This window comes from Zootoca vivipara, chromosome Z1 (genome assembly GCF_965207765.1).
Source record: "Zootoca vivipara chromosome Z1, rZooViv2.hap1.1, whole genome shotgun sequence".
NCBI classification, from domain to species: domain Eukaryota; kingdom Metazoa; phylum Chordata; class Lepidosauria; order Squamata; family Lacertidae; genus Zootoca; species Zootoca vivipara.
In genome coordinates, this window is record NC_142583.1 from 65828929 (window position 1) to 65846135 (window position 17207).

At 43.5% G+C, this 17207-nt stretch overlaps 1 protein-coding gene and 1 long non-coding RNA gene across 10 annotated transcripts in view; both read left to right on the forward strand.

The window, feature by feature from the left end:
* Positions 1-2819: 2819 nt before the first annotated feature.
* The window catches only part of RUFY3 (RUN and FYVE domain containing 3), a 57357-nt gene continuing 42969 nt past the window's right edge, over positions 2820-17207 (forward strand). For 3 of the 9 annotated variants that reach the window (XM_060278366.2, XM_088660655.1, XM_088660659.1), the window contains exon 1: positions 11533-12126. In XM_060278366.2, coding sequence (XP_060134349.1) covers positions 11949-12126 — 178 coding nt within the window. In that variant the 5' untranslated portion in view covers positions 11533-11948. Of the gene's footprint in view, positions 3631-11532; positions 12127-17207 lie in introns of those variants that run through there. The other 6 variants (XM_088660653.1, XM_088660657.1, XM_060278364.2 and 3 more) reach the window with 5 other exon arrangements.
* On the forward strand, positions 6662-7137 carry LOC148687405 (uncharacterized). Its single transcript, XR_015947819.1, has 2 exons — positions 6662-6800; positions 6984-7137. It is a non-coding gene; the product is annotated as an uncharacterized LOC148687405 (long non-coding RNA).

Below are 17207 nucleotides of genomic sequence, written 5' to 3' on the forward strand. Positions count from 1 at the left end.
AAAGCAGCATTGTTCATAGTATGCAAAGTTCAGGGCAACTGCCTTTCCCAGTTGTTTCACTTGTCCAGCGGCTCATCTTTGTGGTCATCCTCAGTAACCAGGCACTATGATTAAATGTTAATCCCAATCACTGCATTGAGAACATAGCTCAACAATCCTCTCACCTTCCACCACTTTTTCACCTGCTAGGCTGCATTTCCGTGCAAATTTGACTTTCAGTAACTACATTGAGCTCAGTGGGAATTCTCAGTTAATATGCCCAGGATTGAGTGCCAAATACTTTGGCCTGACCCAATAGGGCTCTCCTTAGTTCTTAAGGGATCTGAGGAATATTTCATCTACATTAAGTTATCTTGAGCATCCACTTAGGGCTAGGAGCCGCTAGGCTGATGACGCTGATCAGATCCAATGCGAAAGTGGAGACGATCCTGTATGTTATGGAAGATAAGAGCTTTGGCAGGTAAAGCTTCTAATGCAGAAGTTTTATTTAATTTGCTTCATTCAGACTCACAAAAACTTTCTATATACTTTCTATACCTTCTAAGTTACCTATGTGCTACATTAATACAGTATAAATATTTGAAGCCACAGCTTAGCATATGGTTTATTGGTAGCTGGGCTGAGTGAAACCAAAACCAACCACTTTTTGATTTTAAAATGTTAGCAGGTATGCTTAACATAATGACTAGAAACCATTCAGAAATGAACTGGTAGGGATGCCTATAAGTTATTTTTTTTTAGAGGGATATTAACACTGCAGCATAGAGGCACGTGCTGTTTTTAGTGGTGGGTACCAACATTGTAATTAAAATTGTGAGGGTTTTTTGAGGGGGGAGTTTAAGGCCACAGAAAATAGTGATTGGAAGTTACTTTGCAGAAAAGCTGATATTTGTTGCAGGTGGGGAGAGGTCACTTTTTTTGTAGAGCAAGCCATGATTTTGAGATGTGGTTTTAAGGACTGACAAGTGGGACGAACTCTTGCAATGTAGAGTGCTTTTTTGCTGCTGTAGTCACAGCCATGCTCTTTTCACAAAACTTCATGATATTCCGTCTACCTTCCTCTCTACATCCTGTGCCCCCAAACAGCACAGTAGTCAGTAATCATGGTTGGTCCTCAGTAGGCTGTTTTTGCACGCCCCTTTAGTGCCACCCCCCACATAAAACAGTATTGCACTTTTGGATTAGCATTCCCCCAACCCTATTGGACGGTGTCTTTGGTTTGATGCTCATGCTAGGGCAACAGAAATAAGAGTGAACCATGGTGTTCATTTGAAAAGTTTGTAAATCCTCTGTAATGTTTGAGAGATCACTTTGTAAAGGGAATAAAGTGGTGAAGTGGAAGGTGAGGGTTAGCTTTTTAAACGGGCTGCAGTTATGAGTTTTTATCTTCTACAGGAAAAGTGCCCCTGTGCAGAAATTAGCAAACAGACCATGTTTCAATCATTTGAGGTAAGCAAATATAGACATTCTGTGTGCATATATGGGGAGAGGCCATGCTTCACGATGGTTTCTCAATATGCTTGCAGTAAAAGCCAAGCAAGTGTGTTTGATTAAGGAATCCTAGGTTTGTATTTCTGCCTAGCCTTAAATGGGTGATGGGGGGCAGTCAAGGGGTGGAGTGGGGAAAGGGAACAATACTTTGATCTTTTGGGAGTAATAATAACTGCAATATCAAGTGATTATTTGGCCTTTTGAATAGGCTACCACAAACACCGTTACCGATTTTTTATATCAAAATAATGTATGATGCTCCTTTCAAAATCAGACATTTTAGCCTCTTGCTTGGTGTATCTACACTGACTGACAATGGCTGGTTAAGAGGTTCAAGCAGGAACCTTTCTGAGCTCTGCCTGGAAATGCCAAGGATTTGAACCTCACAGAGCGATCTTGGGCCATTCGACTCTCTCAGCCTAACCTACCTATCAGGGTTGTTGTGAGGATAAAATGAGGAGGAAGAAAACCATGTACTGTGCCACCTTCAGCTCCTTGGAAAGGTGGGATATAGAAGAAATACAGTATTAATAATAAACCCGAGACCTGCAAGCAAAGCATGGTATCTACTGCTTACCACATCAAATGCAGTATTTTTAAGAGAGGAGAGAGAAATCAAGTAAGGTTAATGTGTCACCCAGCCTTTACTAAGCACACAAAAACAAATTAAACCTGCAAGGTGTGACATCTGTACAAATTTCCTTTCTAATTGCATCTGGTATGAAAAAAGGCTCAGCTAGAGTATAAACTGAAATAGTGCATTCTCCTCAAGGGTTTTAAGCCCTAAATGGTAATGGTAACATGTAAATTACTGGTACTTTTTTTGTGTGGTGGGGAAATGGGTGAGGGGAAATACTGTACAGTAGTTCATTTAGTTTAAGGAACTAACTACTGGTGGATTCGGGATAGGAACTACTCTCAAGTGTCCATTCCCTGGCAGGAACCAGGCAAGAATGAAGCCCACAGTGAACTTTAAGAAGGAATGAAAAAACTTTACAGTGTTCTCCTAAGTAAATTATAAACAACTGAAAACTTTGGCAGGATTTGAGTAGCGCTTGTAATGTGTTAAAAAGGAAGGTAAAAATGGACTATTGAAAGAAAAATAAATTACATGATGGCAGCAGGAAAAGTTTTGATAATGGAAACCATGGAGGGGTGTTGGGAAGTCTTAAGGATTCAGGGAGTCCTAAATGGGGATGATGCTGATTGATGTTTGAATTCAAATGTAGAATGTCAAATTGAATTTATATATACCTCACAGTGGCAAAAACTGATCAGCAAAGTGGTCTCTTCCCACACAGCCAGCCAAAGGACACACGTGCCATAGTATTTCAGAGGCGGGAAGGGCACGAACTGACCCCAAAGGGGTCGCCCTTCCCAGGGGGCAAGAACTGTGTCCACTCCTGAGGCAGAAAGGGTCAAAACGGACCCACCCCACCCCCAAAGTAAAGGGGTCAGAATTGACCCCTACCGAAGTAGCCCCTCCTCTGAGGGAGAAAGGTGGGGGCAAGAACCGAACCGTCCCCTCCCCCACCACCACAAAGCGGCGGGGAATCGCAAGAGCGGAGCCCACAGCGGCCGTGAGCGGAGAAGAAGAGCGAGGCAAAGCGGGGGCGGAGCTCCGCGCGAGGCCGGGACGGCCCATCTCTCAACCTCCGGTCGGCCTGGGCCCAGTCAGGGCTTAGGAAGGGGGCTGGTCTACGCGGGAGAAGGAGGCGCCGCCGCCGCCGCTTTCTTTCGCCCGCCCTGTGGAAAAAAGTTGCCCGCTCACTCTCGCCGCCGTCCAGGAGGAAGAAGAAGCGAGAGAAAAAAGAGGGAGCCGCCGCCACCCTCAGCCTCTCGGGAGCATGGAGGGAGCGGGGAAGAGAGAGGCGGGCGACGGCGAGGGGGAAGCGGAGCGGGAGGAGGAGGAAGGGGAAGAAGGCAAAGGCGCCGCCACGGAGGAAGAAGAAGAGGCGCCCCCCGACTCGCCCCCTTTCTTCCTCCTCTACCCGGGCCGAGGAGGCGCCGCCGCGCCGGGTTTGCAGCCCCAGAGCGCCTGGAGAGCCGCCCCGCCGGGCCCTTGCGGGGTCCCCTTGCCCGTCCTGCTCAGCTACATCGGGCCCGAGACCGGGCAGCAGCACCGAGCCGGCGGCGCCCGTGAGTAGTAGGCACGCCGCTCCTCCCTTCCCGTCTCCCGGCAGAAGCTGCTGCTGCTGCTACTGCTTCCCTGGTTTCTCTTCTCTCTCCCCGGAACCGCGCCCTGTGTATCCGCACATGGTGTGCTCGGCTGTCATCCGCCCCCCAACGTTGTGTAATGTTACGGGCAACTCTTGTCCCAGGGAGGGAGGGGAAGCCTCCTCCCTTCGCTTTCCTTCTTTTTTATTTATTTAGGGGGGTGGGCTCCTTCTCCGACACCCCACCCCACCAATAAGGTCCTAGGGGTTGTAAAGCAAGCCAGACCATTTAGCACCGACCCCATTCATTCCAGCAGCTGACCATCACCCACTCACCATAGCTGCCAAGTTATCCCTTTTTTTAAGGGAAATTCCCTTATGCTGAATAGGCTTCCTCGTGAGAAAAGGGAAAACTTGGCAACTATGCCACTCACTCCAAGTTCTGCGAAAAACATCATCATCACCATCATTATTATTACTGCCCTCCACCCATAGATATCAGGGCGGCTGACAGCATGAAACTACTAAGCGCATGCTAAAAACTAGAACAAAGGCAAACCAAACCAAGCCAGCAACCCTCCCTCTCCCTTATTTATGAAACAAGTCTGTTAATCGCCTATCGACTAAAAAAATAAAGCACTGGAGGTTATTGAGATCGAAGCAAGCTAAAAAACATTGCAGGGGGTTGAGCTAGATGACCCTCAGGGTCCCAATTCTACGTTTTTCCCCCTGAAAATACACACGGCAAGACCCAGCTATGATCCCTCTGCAGTCCTCGCCCCAAGCAACTCTGTGTGAGACTTGCTCCCCAGAAAGTGTGCCTTGTCTTGCTAGCTGTGGTTTCTCAGTCTCTCCCCAGCCCACCCCCCATCAATTCATATTCCTTTCTCCCTAATCTCCAATATTACATTTTTTTTTCCTGGCTGAGACGTTAAAACAGAAAGCCCTCATTCCCAGCTGTGTTTCTTGCTGCAGTCCTACTGTCTACTCAGAAGTAAGGTCCTATTTGATTCAGCAGGGCTTACTCTCAGGTAGGTGCAGTTAGGGCTGCAGCCTTAGTGACCCAAGTTTTGGGTCCTTTATAGGTTCAGGATATCACTGCTTTACACCACCCCACCCCCACCCTACAATATTTGAAAACATCAGCTTTGTACTTAAACACAAATTGGCTGGGAACTTCATTCTCTGTGTCTTTATTAATTTATTTAAAGAACAACAAACTGGTGATTGCTTTAACATTTTGATATGTGGTGATTTGAATCATGAGGATGAATTAGAAGAAATGCTGAGTTTTGAATGAGTCTTGCTTTGGAATTGAGGACTTTATTAGATTTTCTTCTGCCTTAACTCTGGAACTTCTGATGAAATGATAAGGGGGGATTTCTTTCTCCTTCCATAGTGCCATTTGTCTTTTCAATAGGTATAGCAGCATTGGGGTGAGAAGATTTTGAGCGAATGAAAGAGTCAAGCTAATTGTTTTAAGTGTTAGTAACTGCATTGTGTTAAGATTCTAGCAGCCTTGGGTGTTCAAGAGTTTTGTCTATTAAACTGATCATCATTATCACTACTGTAATAATGATTTATATCGCACTTGATGCTTTAGAATTTTGCAAGCAAAAAAGAAAGAAAGATTGTTGCCCCCAAGGAATTTGCAGCCAGTCCTGGCATAACATTCTGTTCTCCTGTTAAGTAATAATAATATAGCAAGAAGAGCATTGCTCAAATGTGGAAGTTGGATGTGTTTCCTGCACATGGAGGCTTCCAACACTGTGGTGCTGGTGGCTCCCTAATGTAAGAAAGGGATATTTGGGTATGTCTCCTAGGTGAAATGTTTCAGGTTTCTGAATTGTACTCTTGCAGTTTTAAAGCTGTTTATAAGAATAAAGCATGGAAGTGTGGGGCACTATTAGAATGTGTGTAAAAATGGATTGACAGAACTGGGAAGATTGTTCCCCCCCAAAAAAATGTATACCCTGCCCCCTTGTGGTCTATCATCCTCATAATTGCTTACTTGTGTAAAAATACAAACAAAAAATACAAAACAAATAATAGCACAGCACGTGATGTAAGCTCCAATTAAAAAAAACCTCATAGTGGCTTAAATGTTAAAAAGTTTGCAATATTCACCTGGGGAAATAGGAAGTTCTTTGCCATGTGTCCATGAAATGTTGGGAGGGCATTTCACAGGTTGGATACCAACACCAAAAGGGCAGGCAGGCTTTCCCTGCTTGCCACCTGCCTACTTCCAATGGTGGGGAGATGTGGAGAACTGCCTCAGATGTAGATCCCAGCATGAGGGCAGTGTTATAAACAGGTAGAAAAGTAAGGAGGCAAATGGCTCTTGGAACCTGGGTTACAGGCACAAAAGCAGACCCCCCCCCATGCAGCAGCACTTACTTTTTTTTTGAAACGCATGAACTAATACACAGTTCACATCAGTGACACATTGTTAATACCACATTTTTAATAGATACAGGAAAAGATTGTCCAGCAGATATATAGGCCCTAAGCCATGCAAACCTTTAAATGTGAACATCTGCTTTTTTAATTGAGCCTGAAAGCAGACCGAATAATCAGTGATCCCAGTGTTGAAGAAGAATGTTTGACTGTGATGCCGAGGTACCAGTTTAACCTGCCTGGTGTGATATACACTGGATTGTTTAGAAATTACTGAAGAGTTAGTGATGTGTCAATCTAATGAACCAAACCTTTGTGAGTTAGGCATTTGTGTTTTTTTTAAGCAGAGGAGGAAACTTTGGCAGAGAGCTTATTTTCTCTGGCTGAGGCTATAGAGAGAGGCAGTAGTGACCTAAACCCTAGTAGCACTTAGGTGATTTCCCTTTCTGCTAGGAATAGCATTGGGATAATGTGAATTGGGGTTCTTTTAAGGTCCTTTTATCACCCTTTGATGATAGCCTATCGTTCCATTATCACCTATGTTGTGAAAAATGTACCCCAAAATGCGTTGCCTTTTAAGAAGGACAGACGCGGGTCGGAAGCTCCAAAATTTGCACTAAGTTCAGCTCCGCCGGGAAAATGACAGAGACCACACGATGCTGTCAGGAAAAACAAACTGATCCCTTTATTGCAGAATGCAAAGCTACAGCTGTAGGGTCCCTGCCTCTGGAAAGAAGGAAGGAACCCCGGGAAATGGTAAAGTCCCCTTATATACCCTCCTGTTCCTGCATGGAAATCTCTGGACTGGGAGGGAGGGGGAGACAAGGGCGAAAGGTGGGGGATCGGATTAGCTGGGTGCGGAGATGGCTTTTCCTTTCAGATGGGGAGATGTCAATCGCTCTTCCCCTGTCGTTGATGGCATTTCCCTTTGTTTGGCAGGAGGGGCAATCAGTCGAGATGGGTGCAGAGGTGGGGCAGTTCCTGGCAATTTCCGTGGGGTGGAAGTCCACCCGGCAGGTGTTTTCCTCCAGGCCATGGAAGGGTGGGCTACGTTGAGGATGGCAATTTATTTGAATAAAGTTGTTCCAGCTAATCCCTCTATTGTCCATGTGTCCTTGAATGGGTATAGGGTGGTAGTAGGGCAAGGTTCAGGTGGGTTGGGATCATACAGGGTTCATACAGAAAATATACCTGGAAAACATACCTAATACAGGGATTTCTAATTAAGAGGTAGCAGTCCTGACATATACAGTTCTAAGATATAAAACAGCATTTCTAATACAGAGGCAGCGGATAGAGATTTCGTGGTAAGAGAACATATAATAGGCTGTATTATTAACTTGAGTAGAAAAGTGTCACTTTGGATTTGGGCGGTTTCCCCCCCCCCTTCTGGAAACATTGTTTTGTTCTGGGCGGAGGGGAGGTGGAGAGGGGAAATGTGTGAGTTTATGCTAACTGTTGTGCATATGCAGATCCTTAAGCCTTCCTTCAGGCAGGGTCCCGTCCTAGCGGGAGGGGTGGGGAGACAGGGAAGATGGCATTGAACAGGATTCTGGGTATTGCAGCTGTCAAATTCTGTCACCCCTCTCTGTTCATTAATAATGGTGTCCTGCAACCCCCCCAATATGATTTTATAACACCTACCATCTTGTGCTTTTAAATACTTTTTAAAAATCTGTCACAAAATTGAACTTAGCACCTGTGTTGGATAATAAGGGGGCAATGTTGCACTGCATAAAACACCTTTATAAAGTGCCCCTAGCACTAGGGGGAATATACATCCAACAGAAGAGTAGAATTAAAAGAGAGAGGGAGGAGAGGTTCAGGTTTTCTCTGTATTCCCAAACCCGTATATATTAGGTCCACAGCCCAATCCTACACACATATACTTTGAAGCAAGATCCAACAACTTTCAAATAGTTTGTTTAGGAGTACAATGCAAATCTCTGCATATGCACTACAGACTTAAAAGTTTTTTTGTCAGTTCAAATTGAAGCAGATTTGGCGGGGGGGGGGGTTGAATCAAAACTCAATATTTCATAAGGAACAGCAGATTAGGTATGGCTAATGTGTGTACATATACCACTTCCCAAACCAGCAGTGAGAGTGCACTTGATGCAGAGTAAACAGGAATGTGTACACAGCCTTATAATTTGCCTACAAGACCATACTGTCAATGTAGCTTATTTTTCCCTGTTGGTGTTTCTGGAATCATAAAATCATTGAATGCGTGGTATGGTTGAGTTTTCAGCTCAAAGTTTACCCTTCTCTTCCCTTGGCTTATTCAGTGTCATCAGTTGCTATGTTGTAACTGTGTGGCTGGTGACGGGTGCTGAACTTGTCTTGAAGTTGACATTTACGGTAGCAATGCAGTAAAAAGTTATATTTTTGACTTGGGTTTAGCATGGGTCGAACACACAGGAAAGTTCAAGCACCCATATCAACTTATAGCAGTGTGTGGTATTACAAGGCTCTTTTATAAGGAAACTTCCATCATTGCTGGCAGTTTTTTTTTCTTTTTAGTGAAGACATTTCAGGCTGCTTTTATTATTAGACAGCCTCCTTGCAGACACCTTGGTAGTACACGAGAGCCCCTGCTGTGGTTGCGGCTAGGCAGTGCTCAGGCGGAGGTGAGACCTGGCATCCCTGTGTTGGGGCTGTACATGTAGGTGCTGGGAAGTGTGTGTTTATTTTGATTCCAAAAAGAGCTGTTATGGTTGTACAAGTGGTAGCTGTTGGGTGTGTTTCCCTCACATAAAGGCACTTGTTATCACAAATGACACTTCTTTGTGAGTTTTTTGTCTTGTTGTGACCCTCATGGCTCTGAGCAGTGTGGGAGATAATTTTCTTTTCTTTTCTAGTAGTATGTCTCTAAGATTCTGCTTATCTCAAGGCTTACCTCCCGATCAGTTCCTATTCTTGTAATGTATCCACGAGGACTGTTTTCATTTGATCTTCCAGTTCAAGTAGCTCTTGCTGGGTTAACCAGTGATTTTGTGTATACGCTATTCCTAAAATGAAAGAGATTCTTACCTGTTTGATTTAATTTTGTTTTCTATAAATGTCTCCTATTCTCAGTTGCTTCTCTCTTGATGTAGGGAATAACCTTCTGGGCTTCTAATTTCCTGTGGCTTCCAATTTCCCAAGGAGCTGATTGGCACTTTCTATAGCATTGTAGGTACTGTACTGCTGAACGAGTATGTTGGAGTAAGCTTTCAGACTGTGACAGTAGCAAAGCATGCACAGGTGGCCATTGTGTTTCTGCATGTACTTTCTATGATATGTTAGCCATAATTTGGTCAGCAACCTCATGGTAGTGCTATGGCCTTTGAATTTGTATCCATCTGAGAGTTTGCATTCACACTACTCTTAATGTGGCAATTTCAATCTATGCAGTACGGTATTTTGGCACAGTTCTGTGAATACTGTACAGTATAACATTTCTCCTGCAATAGGAGCGGGACAGTTTTACTGTAATAATTGTTTTAATGCAAACTTGAATGGTATTGCCTTATTCAAACTTGGTTTATGGGTCTTAGACTTTCTACTGTCTCATATCCTTTATCTGCTGCTTGTGTATAGAATTTTATGCACAGTTTTAAATATTTGTTTTTTGTGCATTTTGTTTTTTGGCAGAGCAACTCTTACACATTTAGAGCCATCTGAAAGTTCATTTATGTAAAATGTTCACATTTCTCCCCAGTTTTTTTAATCTGATAAGTAGAAAGGTAAAGGGACCCCTGACCATTAGGTCCAGTTGTGGATGACTCTGGCGTTGCGACGCTCAGCTCACTTTACTGGCCGAGGGAGCCGGCATACATTATTATTACTATTATTTATTATTTATACCCCGCCCATCTGGCTGGGTTTCCCCGGCCACTCTGGGCGGCTTCCAACAAATATAAAAATACATTAAAATATCACAGATTAAAAACTTCCCTAAACAGGGCTGCCTTTAGGTGTTTTCTAAATGTCAGGTAGTTGTTCATCTCCCTGACCTCCGATGGAAGGGCGTTCCACAGGGCGGGCGCCACAACCGAGAAGGCCCTCTGCCTGGTTCCCTGTAGCTTTGCTTCTCGCAGTGAGGGAACCGCCAGAAGGCCCTCGGCGCTGGTTCTCAGTGTCCGGGCTGAACAATGGGGGTGGAGACGCTCCTTCAGGTATATAGGACCGAGGCCGTTTAGGGCTTTAAAGGTCAGCACCAACACTTTGAATTGTGCTCGGAAACGTACATAAGTATATGGTTCATTTATTCACTCTTTACAGCAAATTCTTACTGAAGATTTTAAACGAGAGCCAGGACTGAGACATGATTGATACAGTACTGCTTTCCTGTAATATGGATGTAACTTCATATTCTTCTCAGTATGGAGTACAGTACGTTTTGGTCATTAGATACACACCCAATAGTAATTCCCTCTTGGACTTGTGTCTCAAGCTTTCTCAATAGCACTAGGTTTAAAGATACACTCAAGTCTAGGCATCACATGATAGCCATAAGTAAAACAGATGGGGCTTGTGTCCAAGAACTGAAAAAGTGTCCCTCTTCACTTATCAGTCCGGTGAGAAATTGTGAGGTTAATGAAGAAATTAGAAACCAGTATATATTGGGTTACAGATTGGAAAGATAGCTTTGCTGAAGGGTGACTATGATCTTCTATAGAGATTTTGGGCATGCATTGACCTTGCAATTCTTCTGGTGTATTTACCAGACCTTATCAATAGAATACAGCTTTGTAAATAAGCAGTGCTCCAGCAGCCATCTGCATTTTGATGCTGGCTGTGGAAAAGGGAACTTCTGTCCCCTGGCAGCCTGCTTGATCTCTATGCTTCATGCAGAAGAGGGATGCAGTGCTCTGTACTTTTCCACCAGTCCTCCCCCCTGCCCCCGACATGCAATTCTTTGTTGCCTATGGCTAGCAGGAGAGTGGTTAAATCCAAACCTAATAAAATATATTGTCATCTTTGTTCTTCCAGCATTAATGTTCTTATTGGAAACCGACACACTTTCCAAGAAGTTATAGCGTTTAACGTATTTGCTAAGAATCAGCTTGTGCTTAATTTTTGTTGCAGTCCCATGACCCCAACTATGCGATTCTTACTTCTGACTGCTAATGGGCATGTTTTACGTCTCTTTGTACCGTGAGACAGGCTGAGGAGAAAAGCATGCATTGTGTTATGTCTGTGATCACAGATTGACTAGCACAGTCTGAAAGGAGGCTGTGGATGCTGAGAGCAAGATCAGCTTCATTGCTCTTCCTGCAGCAGCAGCAGCAGCAGCAGCAGCAGCAGCAGCAGCAGCAGCAGCAGCAGCAGCAGCAGCAGCAGCAGCAGCAGCATCTATAAAGCATCCTGGGAATTGCCTGCTCTACGTTCAGTGCAAGCTGGTCACATGAGTCTGAATTTTCAGTTCAGTTCATTAGTCAGCCATTTTGGTCAACACCCTGCTTACTGCGCACAACCAATCCTATTATCACTCTGTATCTTGGCTTGCCTGGAGGGGTGAGAGAGCCTCTTTGATTTCTGCAATTCTGGATGTGTTTTTCCCCAATGCATTTTACCATTTTGGATTTTTTTTAAAGCATCTTTAGGAAATAGTAAACAGAGCTTCTCCTACCCTCTGAAGGCCAAATTTGCTGTGGTCATTTACCAGTACGTTGCTCATAGTCAAACTGAAGAAAAGAGTGTGTCTTGCGGAAGAAAACAGAGGAAGAGACCACAGAGGAGAAAAGGCATCTTTTCTTCCCTTTCCACTGTGCCTTGGCTTTCTCAGACTTGTGCAGATGCGTGATTTTTCAGCAGCTCTTTTTTGACTTAGCAAGGTACCCCACCCCCATCATCAGAAATCCTCCCCCCCTTTTTTGGCTATATATTTTATTTTATTGTTGTACCAGCTGAGTCATCATGTCTGCTCTGACGCCTCAAAGTGATATGCCAACCCCCACCACAGACAAGATCACACAAGCTGCCATGGAGACCATCTATCTTTGCAAATTCCGAGTGTCCATGGATGGAGAATGGCTCTGTTTGCGAGAGCTGGATGACATCTCTCTTACGCCCGACCCTGAACCTACCCATGAAGGTATGGTTGCGTTTTCTATGTAGGGAGGCCTGCAGGACTTGTTTTGGGTTAAAGAGGCTGGGAAGGAGGGTGCTGGTCTTCACCACCCCATAACTTTATGCAGGAATATGGGAAACTTAACATATTTTAATTGCTTCATTGCAGTATAACCTAATTTGATACAGATTTCCAAAACAGCTGCTGGACTGTTTTTAAGATGACTCACTTGCATCCTAAACAACTCCTGTGCTTGTTTGAATTTCTTTGTTTTTCTTAGACCCCACCCCTAGCAACCAAGATATATCTCTGTGAGATGAAGTTGTGTATTTATGTGCAACACTTCAAATAAAGAAACCTTGATATTTCAATAGTAGCATTTTGATCTGTGTTGTCTTCTTTAAATCGTGCTTTTGAAAAAGCTTTTGTTTTATAAATGGAGCTGAATGTAGATTAGATTATTATATTTATGAGGTTGGGAAACTCCTATGTACTTTCAAAGCTAGATATTGCAGCAGGTGACTCTTTCAAAAATCACAAAGTATATTTACATGGACTTACTGTCGTTTATAGTGTTCTAAAGTCTGGATGACATAGGCAGAAAATACAGTTTTTTGGGAATTAAAAATGATACCTCATGGCAGTCTATTTTGTAAGAAGGGCAATTTAGATGGTAGGAGATGCTAGTGGAATTAGGAAATTGAATAATGTAAAGGTTTGTCCTTCAACTCCCCTACTTCAAGAACTTACCTTCATTTGAAACAGTCAGGCAGCTGGAGCTGGCAGATATAGCTATGTCTCTTAAAACCCAGTTGGTTGCTCATTGGAATCCTGCTTTGATGGTTGCTGTGAACTAAAGGTGAGAGCACAGCCCGTTTTGTAGCATCATGCCCCAGTTTAGTCATGTCTGCAAAACCTGTACCACTTGGCATTGTCACTGTCAACAGCCTTCTAACACACTGAGTTTGTTTCAATGCGAGAGTTGTTTTTCATTTTGAAGTGTACAAAACTAACCAAGGCTGGCTCCCAAGCATTTTAGCTGGGAGACTTGCCAGTGCATATTTCCCCCCTTTGTTCACATGCTGGTTCCCATCTCTGACCCGGAAATGAAACAGAGCTTCTTTGTGCTGCATTGTCTTCATAATCCACTGCCAGCAGCTTGTGGAAATATTTAAAGGCTTCTATTACTCATCAGCTGGTTCTAGCCCACCCTGTGGGAATTAGTAGCAATAAGTAGCAGGTTTAAAGTGGCAGCAATTCAGAATCAAAACAAGCATCCTTTTTATCATATCTTGGTATATGGACAGTACTATTGTCAGTACATCATGTGGAATAAAACAAGCAGTTGATATGGCAAGCATCAAATGACTTCAAAGTCCTGATTAAAAGGATGCAACCACAGACTCCTATGGTTTGTAGTCTGTGAATTGAGCAAATAATGAGGTGCTTACATTTGAGGAAATTACTTGGAAATAACAACTTTAGCATTGCTGGATTGTGTAAACAGGCTTAGCATGAATTAGAAGTGTCCACATACTTCTTGTCTTGCTGTGCTTACTACAGGAGAGTCTTGGTGTTGATTGGGTTGAACATGTCTTCATTCTCTGAGGTTTTTCCTACTTTCTTTTGATATTACTACTTATGCTGTGATAGACTCTGCTACAAATGTAGGGCAAGCTATCCAAGTATGGCAAATGAGATTTTACACCATCACTTGGAAAAAATACAGACAATTTTTTTGCAATTTTCACACCCTATTTCCTCATCTAAGTAGATCAATAGTAAGTCCAAGTCTCTGATAAAATACTTACAGACTTAATATGATTTATTGTGATGTAGGTGTCTTGACCTTAGGGAACACACACACACAGACACACGTACACACACACGTACACACACACAAATACCTTCAGTGGCATTTCCCCCATTAGTTACAAAATCTTGTTCCATCTAAGATTACCACTACTGATAATCAAACTATTTCTTTAATGGAATTATGGCCAGTATTAGTTGTAATTGTTTGCATTCCAGTTTTATGTGAGCACCTTTGTTCATTGACATTATTTCCCATACAGCTCAGTAGTTAAAATTTCTGCTAATGATAACAGTTTGGGTACTGACTAGTTAGTCCAAAACTACCGGTAATCTAAAATAAGTGCAAGAAGTGTATCAAAAATACTCTTCAGATTTTTACAGCTTACCCCAGCTTGGTACTCTCCAGATGTTTTGGACTATCAATTCCAGCCAGCGTGGCAAATGGTAAGGAATGATAGGAATTGTAGTCAAAACCTCCTGGAGGGCACCAGGTTGGGCAAGGCTGCCTCAAATCATTGCATTTTGATAATGTTTTGGGGACTGCATGAGGCTGTAGCTCATTGGTAGAGCATCTGCCTTGAATGCAGAAGGTCCCAGGTTCAATCCCCAGCAAGTCCAGGAAGGGTTGGGAGAGAATCCTGCCTGAAACCTGAATAGCTTCTGTCAGTGTAGACAATACTGAGCTAGATGGTCTGACTCAGTTTAAGGCAGCTTCCTACTTTACCATAATTATTAAGAGTTTCAAGATTTTAAAGCATAGTGGTGTCTATTTTAGAAGTACTCTCAAATGATGGTGCAAATTTGTAAGACGTGAGGTTTTGTAAGATGCAACTGTCTAAAGCAGGCATCCCCAAACTGCGGCCCTCCAGATGTTTTGGCCTACAACTCCCATGATCCCTAGCTAACAGGACCAGTGGTCGGGGAAAATGGGAATTGTAGTGCAAAACATCTGGAGGGCTGAAGTTTGGTGATGCCTGGTCTAAAGAGAAACCTGGAGCCACTTTGGATTTTCCCTATTCATACCTCAAGCAGAGAGGAATTTTCATAGCATTTAACGCAGAAAGACCTTCTCTGGAATAGCCTCTGAACAGCGCTAGAATTCTCTTAAGAGATTATGTGAAACTGCTTTAAAGACAAGAAATATATTGTTAGAATCAGGGAGGGAGAGCTCTTGCCTTCAGGACTTGCTTGAGGGCTTCCCTGGTTGAAAACAGGATGCTGGACTAGACGGGCATATGGTTTGATCCAGAAGGGCTCTTCCTGTGATTTTCTTGCCATATTTCCAAACTAGGGTCCAACAGTTAAAACTGGTATCATTTGAGAAGTGTCACACAAAGGCAGCCGGAAGAAAAATGTGCAAGAGACAAGTTACTCTCTCAGCATCGCTTCCTATGGACTGATGAAAGTAGGATGAAACTGTTCAACGTTCTAGCTGAGGTCATCTCAAGATATAGCTGTGACAAGTTTTCTGATGTTAATGTTCGATATAAAATATCAGCCATTTTGACATGGGCAGTGTGGCTGCACGTAGCCATGAAGAAATGGACTTGAGGGGAAATCATCTGCATGTGAGTTGCTGCTCCTGCTGCTGAGGCTAAACAAGAAATCTGATAAGGACTGTTTGGTTCTGATGTTGTAGCCATCACCATTTCATGCTTTCCACAGATTCCCACTGAGCAGGGTGCAATGTGGTTAAGTGAGGGCAAGCACAATGGAGCACATACTACCTTGTCACCATACCAGCATACCAACATGTGCCTAAAAAGCGACATGTATTTGTATGAATGTAAAGAACCAAGCAGTTATGTTTTCATGGAACAATAAAAAGCACAGTAAATGGTTTGCCTCCCTTTGCATGATGAAAACCTACAAAACCATCCAATGCTATTTGGTGCTGAATCCTGCAAGTAGTTTATTGTAGGAGGGTGAAAGTATAGGGCTCTGGTGGCAGCACTTTGCCTAATACCGACACCCTGAGCTGAAGGACCTTTTGTGGAATAGTGACGTTAAAAGAATGAGTTATGAGCTCGAAAAGCTATGTGCAGATCTTACTTCAGCCAGGAGTTCACTAGGTGACTAAGTAAACCCAGGGCTATTTGATGGGCGAAACACTGATTATTTGGGTCCACCTCAACCTGAGCTCAGGCCTGGGTTTGGGACTGAATCAGCCTTGGTTACCCTGCCCCATTATCAAGAGAGGTACAGAGGAGTGTGAACCTGTGAATCTCTGTTTTGGAGTATAGTGCCATCAGTACACTGATGAGAGACAGTTCTTTCTCTCCATAGCATCTGAAGTGGCTGTGCAAGCCCTGGACCACCTAAATGCAATGGTGGAGTGGATGAGGGCCAATAAACTCTGTTTGAATCCTGGGAAGATGGAGGCTTTGTGGGTAGGTCATTCATGTTTCTGGAAGGCTGGGCACTTTCCTGTTCAGAATGGGCTTGGAGTCCCTCTAAAGGTGTACTCCTGGATTCACCTTTATCATTTTAGTTCCCAATAACTTCTTTTGTTAGGGATGCCTTTTATCAGCTTTATTTGGTATGCCAGCTATGTTTTTATCTGGATCGGGATTGCCTAACAATGTAGTCCATGTATTGGTAACCTTGAGACAGGATTACTGCAAGGCACTCTATGTGGGGTTGCCCATGGGCCTGGTCTGCCAGGTCTAGCTGGTGCAGAATTCAAGAATTATACTGCTGATGGGGGCAGACAGTCAACAGCATGTAACACCTCTGCTAAAACATCTGCACTGGCTGCCAGTATACTGTCAGTTCAAGTCTCTTGTGCTAATATACAAAGCCTGAACAACTTGGGTCCAGAATATCTGAAGGTTCACCTTAGCCCTTATATCCAGCTTTGATCACTGAGATCATCCGTAGGAGCACTGTTAATTGACCCTTGCATTATAGAGGTCTGACTGACTTAAACTAGAAGTTGGGCACTTAGTGTCCCTGGTCCAATGCTGCGGAATACTTTTCAATCAGATATTCGACAAGGAGTTCAACCTTTTATGGCTGCAGAAATATTCTTGGAAGTGTGTGGACAGTGCCTGGTGAATTTTGAAAGCTAGAGGAGTTACGTGGGGTCACGAAGAGTCGGACACGACTAAACGACTAAACAACAACAACAAGAGGAGTTAATGAATAATATTTTTAGTGTTCAAATGGCAAAGTCTCATGTAGTTCCTAGTCCCGCTACATAGCTAGCAAAAACAAGAGTAAGAAATGCAAGTTAAGGAAGGGGTAAGAAATAAAGAACGTTTATGACTTGCTGAATTTAGTTTTGATTG